General features: G+C 57.9%; 1 protein-coding gene across 2 annotated transcripts; it reads right to left on the bottom strand.

Annotated features, from left to right (window-relative positions):
- Positions 1-2,120: 2,120 nt before the first annotated feature.
- On the bottom strand, positions 2,121-9,795 carry LOC130592425 (protein fuzzy homolog). 2 transcript variants are annotated; one of them, XM_057396694.1, is made up of 6 exons: positions 9,667-9,795; positions 9,186-9,270; positions 8,260-8,328; positions 4,452-4,556; positions 3,010-3,230; positions 2,121-2,229 (listed from the first exon to the last, which is right to left on the bottom strand). In XM_057396694.1, the coding sequence occupies exons 1-6, from the start codon at positions 9,747-9,749 to the stop codon at positions 2,142-2,144; spliced, it is 651 nt and encodes a 216-aa protein (XP_057252677.1). In that variant the 5' UTR covers positions 9,750-9,795; the 3' UTR covers positions 2,121-2,141. The 2 variants fall into 2 exon arrangements, with proteins under 2 accessions (XP_057252677.1, XP_057252679.1); XM_057396696.1 differs by lacking the exon at positions 4,452-4,556.
- Between the last annotated feature and the right edge of the window lie 149 nt (positions 9,796-9,944).

Below are 9,944 nucleotides of genomic sequence, written 5' to 3'. Positions count from 1 at the left end.
GAGGCAATGGGGGGGCAATAGGGGGGTCAACGACAGTCAATGGGGACAATGAATGGGGGCAATGGGGGGGTTCAATTGGGGGCAATAGGAGGTTCTGGGGTTCAGTGGGGGCAATGGGGTTCAAGAGGGGGATAGTGGTGGCAATGGGGGTCAATAGGGGTCAATGGGGTTTTATGGGGTTCAGTGGGGTTCAAAGGGGTTCAATGGAGGTCAGTGGGGTTCAAAGGGGTTCAGTGGAGGTCAGTGGGGTTCAATGGGGCTCAATAGGGGTCAATGGGGTCAATGGAGTCAATGTAGGTCAACGGGGTTCAGTGGGGGTTAAATGGGGCTCAATAGGGGTCAATGGGGTCAATGGAGTCAATGTAGGTCAACGGGGTTCAGTGGGGGTTCAATGGGGTTCAATGGCAGTCAATGGGGGTTCAATGGGGGTTCAATGGGGTCAATGGGGTTCAATGGGGTTCAATGGGGTCAACAGGGTACAATGGGGTTCAAAGGGGGTCAATGGGGTTCAATGGGGCTCAATGGGGTCAATGGGGGTCAGCGGGGTTCAATGGGGCTCAATGGGGTTCAATAGGGTTCAATGAGGGGTCAATGGGGTTCAATGGATATCAATGGGGGTTAATGGGGTCAATGGGGTTCAATGGGGTCAATGGGGTTCAATAGGGTTCAATGGGGTTCAATGGGGTCAATGGGGTTCAATAGGGTTCAATGAGGGGTCAATGGGGTTCAATGGATATCAATGGGGTTCAATGGGGTCAATGGGGATCAATGGGGGGGTCAATGGGGTTCAATGGGGTTCAATGGGTGTCCCTATGGGGTTCAATGGGGTTCAAAAGGGGGTCTCTATGGGGTTCAATGGGGGTTCAATGGGGGTTCAATGGGGGTCAATGGGGCGGTTCAATGGGGGGTTCAATGGGGGGTTCAATGGGGGGTCAATGGGGGGGTCAATGAGGGGGTTCAATGGATATCAATGGGGATCAATGGGGTTCAATGGTGGTCAATGGGGGTTCAATGGGGTCAATGGGGTTCAATGGGGATCAATGGGGATCAATGGGGTTCAATGGGGGTTCAATGGATATCAATGGGGATCAATGGGGTTCAATGGTGGTCAATGCGGGTTCAATGGGGTCAATGGGGTTCAATGGGGTCAATGGGGATCACTGGGGATCAATGGGGTTCAATGGGGAATGGGGTTCAATGGGGGGTTCAATGGATATCAATGGGGATCAATGGGGTTCAATGGTGGTCAATGATACCTGGGGGGGGAGGGGGTTGGACCCCCCAACCCATCATGGAGGGATCAGAGCCCCATAGCCCCCTACTGGGGTCCATTCCCCCCAATGCGCTCCAGCCCCACACATCTGGGTCCATCCCCACCCAATGGATCCCAGCCCCACACATCTGGGTCCATCCCCACCCAATGGATCCCAGCCCCACACATCTGGGTCCATCCCCACCCAATGGATCCCAGCCCCACACATCTGGGTCCACCCCCACCCAATGGATCCCAGCCCCACACATCTGGGTCCAGCCCTATCCAATAGGTCCCAACACCACACATCTGCGTCCATCCCACCCCCAGTGGGTCCCAGCCCCACACATCTGGGTCCATCCCTCCTCAATGGGTCCCAGCCCCACACGTCAGTCCACCCCCCCACCAATGGGTCCCAGCCCCACACATCTGGGTCCAGCCCCATCCAATGGGTCCCAACACCACACATCTGGGTCCATCCTGCCCCCAATGGGTCCCAGCCCCACACATCTGGGTCCATCCTGCCCCCAATGGGTCCCAGCCCCACACATTTGGGTCCATCCCCCCCAATGGGTCCCAGCCCCACACATCTGGGTCCATCCTGCCCCCAATGGGTCCCAGCCCCACACGTCTGGGTCCATCCTGCCCCCAATGGGTCCCAGCCCCACACATGTGGGTCCTTCCCCTCCCCCACTCACGCCAAGACGCCGCGGGGGGGGGGCGCGGGGGGGCCCCTCCCGCAGCCCCGGAGCTGCTCCAAGACCGGGCCCCAGAACTGGGGCACGAGCCCCCCGCCCCTTTGCCCCTCCTCCAGCCCCTCCCCCAGCTCCGCCCCCTCTGCCCCTCCCCCAGCCCCTCCCCTTCGGCCCCTCCCCCCCCACCTGGGTGATCACGTGCTGCAGGGGGGGGCGGGGCCCGCAGAGCAGCGCCACCGCCACCCCCCCCACCAGCCCCAGCACCAGGAGCCGGTGCGGGACCTGTGGGGAGAATGGGGGTCAATGGGGGGGCAATGGGGGGTCAATGGGGGGGCAATGGGGGGTCAATGGGGGGGCAATGGGGGGGTCAATGAGGGGGTAATGGGGGCTCAATGGGGGGGTAATGGCGGCTCAATGGGGGGGTAATGGGGGCTCAATGGGGGGGTAATGGGGGGGGCAATGTGGCTGAAGGGTCACTTGGGGGCCAGTTATGGGTCAGATAGGGTCAGTTATGGGGCTGGGGGCATCACTTGGAGGCCAGTTATGGGTCACTTGGTGTACGTTATGGGTCAGTTATGGGTCAGATGGCGTCAGGTATGGGACTAGGGGTGTCACTTATGGGTCAGTTATGGCTCAGTGGGGATCAGTTATAAGGCTGGAAGAATCACTTATGGGTCACTTATGGGTCACTTGGGGTTAGTTATGGGGCTGGGGCCTAAGTGGGGGTCAGATGGAATCACTTATGGTGCTGGGTCTGAGTTGTGAGCCAGTTATGGGGCTGGATGCTCACTTTGGTGTCAGTTATGGCTCACTTGGGGTCAGTTCTGGGTCACGGGGGGGTCACTTTGGGGTCAGTTCTGGGGCTGGGGTGGGGGTCACTTTGGGGTCAGTTCTGGGTCAGAGGGGGTCACTTTGGGATCAGTTCTGGGGCTGGGGTGGGGGTCACTTTGGGGTCAGTGGGGGTCAGTTTGGGGTCAGTTCTGGGGCCGGGGTGGGGGTCACTTTGGGGTCAGAGGGGGTCACTTTGGGGTCAGTTCTGGGGCCGGGGTGGGGGTCACTCACCGTGGGGCTGCTCTGGGGCAGGTACACGGGCAGGTCACGTGCGGCCGCGGTGGGCGTGGCCTCCCCCTGGCCCCGCCCCCGCGGCAGCAGCAGCGCCGCCAGCAGCGCGCGCTCTGCGCTCGGCAGCGCCCCCAGCGGCGCGTGGAGGCGCGCACCCGCCCCGCCCCCACCAGGCACCCCCAGCGCGTGCCCGCGGCGGCAGCGAAGGCGTCCAGAGTGTCCTGGGGGGGGATGGGGGTCAATGGGGGTCAATGGGGGTCAATGGGGGTCAATGGGGGTCAATGGGTTAATGGGGGTCAATGGGGGTAATGGGGTCAATGGGGGTAATGGGGGTCAATGGGTTAATGGGGGTCAATGTAGGTAATGGGGGTCAATGGGGGTCAATGGGGGTCAATGGGGGTTAATGGGGGTCAATGGTCAATGGGGGTCAACAGGGGTTAATGGGGTAATGGGGATAATGGGGGTAAGGGGGTGTTGGGGTAATGGGGGTCAACGGGGTAATGGGGGTAATGGGAGCAATGGGGTAATGGGGGTAATGGGGTAATGGGGTAATGGGGGTTAATGGGGGAATGGGGGAATGGGGGTTAATAGGGGAATGGGGGAATGGGGGTAATAGGGTAATTGGGGAATGGGGGTTAATGGGGAATGGGGGTAATGGGGGCAATGGGGGTAATGGGGGCAATGGGGTAATTTGGTAATGGGGTAATGGGGTTTAATGGGGGTTAATGGGGGAATGGGGGTAATGAGGTAATGGGGGTAATGGGAGTAATGGGGTAATGGGGGTAATGGGGGCAATGGGGTCATTGGGTAATGGGGTTTAATGGGGGTTAATGGGGGTTAATGGGGGAATGGGGGTTATGAGATAATGGGAGTAATGGGGTAATGGGGGTAATGGGGTAATGGGGGCAATGGGGTAAGGGGGTAATGGGGTAATGGGGGCAATGTGGGTTAATGTGGGTAATGGGGTAATGGGGGCAATGGGGTAATGGGGGTAATGGGGTAATGGGGGTAATGGGGGCAATGGGGGTAATGGGTAATGGGTGTAATGGGGCAATGAAGTAATGGTGGTAATGGGGTTAATGGGGTAATGGGGGTTAATGGGGGTAATGGGGGCAATGGCCTAATGGGGGTAATGGGGTCAATGGGCATAATGAGGGTCAATGGAGTTAATGGGGGAAATGTGTCCAATGGGGGTAATGGGGGCAATGGGAGTAATGGGGTCAATGGGGGTAATGGGGCAAGGGGGGTCAATGCGGACAATGGGGCAATAGAGGTCTATGGGGGTAATGGGGCCAGTGGGGGCAATGGGGTTAATGGAGATAATGGGGGCAATGGGGCATTGGGGACAATGGGGGCAGTGGGTGCAGTGGGGGTTAATGATGTTCAATGGGGAATACTGGTGGGGCAATGGGGGTTTGGGGTGGAGCTGGGGGGGTTCTGACCTGCAGGAGGTCGCGGGTGGGTCCGGGCGGGAGGGGCCAGCTGGGGGGGCCCAGCCCCAGCCCCCCCCCGGGGCTCAGCAGCGCGTCCAATAGCACGAAACAGCTCTGGGGGGGCACGGAATTGACCCCCATTGACACCCATTAACCCCCATTGACCCCACTGATACCCATTAATCCCCATTGACCCCATTGACACCCATTAATCCCCATTGACCCCACTGATACCCATTAATTCCCACTGACCCCACTGACACCCATTAATCCCCACTGACACCCATTGACACCCATTAACCCCCATTGACCCCACTGACACCCATTAATTCCCACTGACCCCACTGACCCCCACTAATCCCCATTGACACCCATTGACACCCATTAACCCCCATTGACCCTACTGATACCCATTAATTCCCACTGACCCCACTGACACCCATTAATCCCCACTGACACCCATTGACACCCATTAACCCCCATTGACCCCACTGACACCCATTAATTCCCACTGACCCCACTGACCCCCACTAATCCCCATTGACACCCATTGACACCCATTAACCCCCATTGACCCCACTGATACCCATTAATCCCCACTGACCCCACTGACACCCACTAATCCCCATTGACACCACTGAAACTGACTAATCCCCATTGACACCCATTGACACCTTTGACCCTCATTGACCCTCATTGACACCATTGACACCCATTGACACCATTGACACCCGTTAACCCAACTGATCCCCATTAACCCCCACTGACACCCATTAACCCCCATTGAACCTCACTGACCCCCATTGACACCACTGAAACCCACTAATCCCCATTGACACCCAATGACACACATTGACACCATTGACACCCGTTAACCCAACTGATCCCCATTAACACCCACTGACACCCATTAACCTCCATTGAACCCCACTGACCCCCACTAACACCCATTGACACCCGTTAACCCACACTGATCCCCATTAACACCCACTGACACACATTAACTCCCATTGAACCCCACTGATCCCCATTAACCCCCATTGACACCATTGACACCCACTAATCCCCATGGAAACCCATTGACACCATTGACACCCGTTAACCCAACTGATCCCCGTTAACCCTCACTGACACCCATTAACCCCCATTGACCCCACTGATACCCATTAATCCCCACTGACCCCACTGACACCCACTAATCCCCATTGACACCACTGAAACTGACTAATCTCCATTGACACCCATTGACACCTTTGACCCTCATTGACCCTCATTGACACCATTGACACCCACTAATCCCCATTGACCCTCATTGACACCATTGACACCCACTAATCCCCATTGACACCCATTGACACCATTGACACCCGTTAACCCAACTGATCCCCGTTAACCCTCACTGACACCCATTAACCCCCATTGAACGCCACTGATCCCCATTGACACCACTGACACCCACTAATCCCCACTGACACGCATTGACACCCATTGACACCCATTAATCCCCATTGACACCCATTGACACCCATTAACCCAACTGATCCCCATTAACACACACTGACACCCAGTAACCCCCACTGAACCCCACTGATCCCCATTGACACCCATTGACACCACTGACACCCACTGAACCCCCATTGAACCCCACTGACCCCCATTGACACCATTGACACCCACTAATCCCCATTGACACCCTTTGACACCCATTGACACCATTGACACCCACTAATCCCCATTGACACCCAATGACACCCATTGACACCATTGACACCTGTTAACCCAACTGATCCCCATTAACACCCACTGACACCCATTAACCCCCATTGAACCCCACTGACCCCCAATGACACCCATTGACACCATTGACACCCGTTATCCCATACTGATCCCCATTAACACCCACTGACACACATTAACCCCCATTGAACCCCACTGATCCCCATTAACCCCCATTGACACCATTGACACCCACTAATCCCCATTGACACCCATTGACACCATTGACACCCGTTAACCCAACTGATCCCCATTAACCCTGACACCCATTAACCCCCATTGAACCCCACTGACCCCCAATGACACCCATTGACACCATTGACACCCATTAACCCCCATTGACACCCATTAACCCTCATTGGCACCATTGACCCCCATTAACACCCGCTGATCCCCATTGACCCCCCCAACACCCATTCACCCCCATTAATCCCCACTGACACCGCTGACACCCATTAACTGCCACTGATCCCCATTGATGCACCCTGGTACCCATTCACCCCCACTGATCCCCATTGACCCCCACTGACAGACACCCATTGACCCCCATTGGCACCATTGACACCCGATGACCCCCACTGATCCCCATTGACCCCCCCAACACCCAATCACCCCCATTAATCGCCATTGACACCCATTGACCCGATTGACACCCATTAACCCCCACTGATCCCCATTAACCCCCACTGACACCCATTCACCCCCATTGATCCCCATTCACCGCCATTGACACCATTGACACCCAACGGCTCCTATTGATTCCCATTGATCCCCACTGACACCCATTGACCCCCATTGGCACCACTGACACCCGATGACCCCCACTGATCCCCATTGACCCCCCCAACACCCATTCACCCCCATTAATTCCCATTGACACCCATTGATGCCATTGACACCCACTGACACCAACTGACCCCATTGACACACATTAACCCCTACTGATCCTCATTCACCCCCACTGATGCCCATTCACCCCCATTGACACCATTGACACCCAATGACTCCTATTGACACCCATTGATCCCCATTGCCCCCCATTGACCCTCATTGACCACACTATTGATCCCAATTGACACCCCATTGCTCCCATTGCCCCCACATTGATCCCCACTCATCCCTCATTGACACCCCCCTTGGTCCTCATTGACCCTCATTGATCCCCACTGACACCCATTGACACCCATTGATCCCCATTGACCCCCACTGACACACACCCATTGACCCCCATTGGCACAATTGACACCCAATGACCCCCACTGATCCCCCTTGACCCCCCCAACTCCCATTCACCCCCATTAATCCCCACTGACACCCATTGATGCCATTGACACCCACTGACACCAATTGATCCCATTGACACACATTAACCCCACTGATCCCCATTCACCCCCATTGGCACCATTGACACCCAATGACCCCCACTGATCCCCCTTGACCCCCCCAACTCCCATTCACCCCCATTAATCCCCACTGACACCCATTGATGCCATTGACACCCACTGACACCAATTGATCCCATTGACACACATTAACCCCACTGATCCCCATTCACCCCCATTGGCACCATTGACACCCAATGACTCCTATTGACACCCATTGATCCCCATTGCCCCTCATTGCCCCTCATTGCCCCTCATTGACCTCACCATTGATCCCAATTGACACCCCATTGCCCCCACATTGATCCTTACTCATCCCCCATTGACACCCCCCTTGGTCCTCATTGATGCCCATTGACCCTCCTTGATCCCCATTGACACCACTGACCCCCATTGACCCCACATCGATCCCCACTGACCCCCATTGACACCCCCCTTGGTCCTCATTGGCCCTCATTGATTCCCACTGACCCCACTGTCCCCCACTGACCCCACTGACCCCCCCAGTGACTGCCCTGGGGCCCCCATTGACACCCCATTACCCCCATTGATCCCACACTGACCCCCCCAGAGCCCCCATTACCACCCCCCATTGACACCCTATTGACCCTCCCATTGCCCCCCATGACCCCCCCATTGCCCCCCCCCCCCCCCCATACCCTCAGGTCCCGCTTGAGCCGCTCCACGTTACGGATGGGAACCAGTTCATCCAGTCCCAGCACCAGCACCTGCGGCACCGGGGTGAACTGGGAGCACTGGGATGGACTGGGATGGAATGGGATAGAGTGGAGGGGGGAACTGGGGTGGACTGGAATGGACTGGGATGGAGTGGAATGAACTGGGATAGGGTGGAGAGGGGAACTGGGAGCACTGGGATGGACTGGGATGGAATGGGATAGAGTGGAGGGGGGAACTGGGGTGGACTGGAATGGACTGGGATGGAGTGGAATGAACTGGGATAGGGTGGAGGGGGGAACTGGGATGCCCTGGGATGGACTGGGATGGAGTGGAATGAACTGGGATAGGGTGGAGGGGGGAACTGGGATGCCCTGGGATGGACTGGGATGGAGTGGAATGAACTGGGATAGGGTGGAGAGGGGAACTGGGATGGACTGGGATGGACTGGGATGGAGTGGGATAGAGTGGAGGGGGGAACTGGGGTGGACTGGAATGAACTGGGATGGAGTGGAATGAACTGGGATAGGGTGGAGGGGGGAACTGGGATGAACTGGGATGGAGTGGAATGAACTGGGATAGGGTGGAGAGGGGAACTGGGATGGACTGGGATGGACTGGAATGAACTGGGATAAGGTGGAGGGGGGAACTGGGATGGACTGGGATGGAGTGGGACAGAGTGGAGGGGGGAACTGGGATGGACTGGGATGGACTGGAATGAACTGGGATAGGGTGGAGGGGGGAATTGGGATGGAATGGGATGAACTGGGATGGGCTGGGAGCACTGGGACAGGGCAGTGGGGGCACTGGAATGGACTGGGATGGACTGGGAGCACTGGGGTAGGCCGGGGGGGGGCACTGAGCTGAACTGGTCTGTACTGGTCTGTACTGGGGGGGGGGGGTGTCTCACCATGGCACCGAAGGCGGAGTCAAGGAGGCGCTTGAGGGCGGGGCCTGAGGCATCGGGGGCGGAGCTGATCGCAATCAACGTGATGCTGGGGGGGGCAGAAAGGGGGGGGGGGCACTTGTGGGGCTGCCCCATGGCACTGACCCCCAAGCGCACCCCAGCCCCCCCTTGACCCCTATTAACCGCTCCCAGTCCCCTATAACCCCCCCGTAACCCCCCCATGACCCCTATTAACACGGCTCCCCCCCAGCCCCCCTTGTGACCCCTCCCATAACCCCATGACCACGCCCCCTTGATTTGACCACACGCCCACTATGGCCACGCCCCCCCCTCTTCCCCCATTGGTCCCGCCCCATCTCGATCCCTCCCTGGCATGGCCCCGCCCACAACAATGACCACGCCCCCCCACAGTGACCACGCCCCCGTGTACTGGCCCCGCCCCTTCATTGACCCCGCCCCCCCCTCGCTTAGCCCCGCCCCTGACCTGCTCCCGTCCCCGCCCCATTGCAGCCGGGTCCCGGGGGTCTCCGCGCGCTGCAGCCCGACCCCGGCTCCAGCCCCGAACATGTGGACGCCATTGAGGGCCCCAATGAGGGGGAACGGGGGCTGCGGGGGGGGGCAATGGTTATGGGGGGGTAATGGTGATGGGGGGCAATGGTTATGGGGGGTAATGGTGATGGGGGGTAATGGTTATGGGGGGTAATGGTGATGGGGGGCAATGGTTATGGGGGGTAATGGTGATGGGGGGTAATGGTTATGGGG

The sequence above is a fragment of the Pezoporus wallicus genome, unplaced genomic scaffold (assembly GCF_028554395.1).
Source record: "Pezoporus wallicus isolate ANWC-B61680 ecotype Strahan unplaced genomic scaffold, APGP_CSIRO_Pwel_v1 contig_11596, whole genome shotgun sequence".
NCBI lineage: Eukaryota > Metazoa > Chordata > Aves > Psittaciformes > Psittacidae > Pezoporus > Pezoporus wallicus.
This window is presented reverse-complemented; position numbering and strand designations above follow the sequence as displayed.

Excerpts from the sequence above, each read along its gene's own strand:
- LOC130592425 (XM_057396694.1), bottom strand. The coding sequence starts at position 9,749 with ATGTTCGGGGCTGGAGCCGGGGTCGGGCTGCAGCGCGCGGAGACCCCC. Across the intron at positions 8,329-9,185 it reads ACTCCGCCTTCGGTGCCATG|GTGCTGGTGCTGGGACTGGA; the intron begins GTGAGACACCCC and ends CCGGTGCCGCAG. Across the intron at positions 2,230-3,009 it reads TGCCCCAGAGCAGCCCCACG|GTCCCGCACCGGCTCCTGGT; the intron begins GTGAGTGACCCC and ends TTCTCCCCACAG.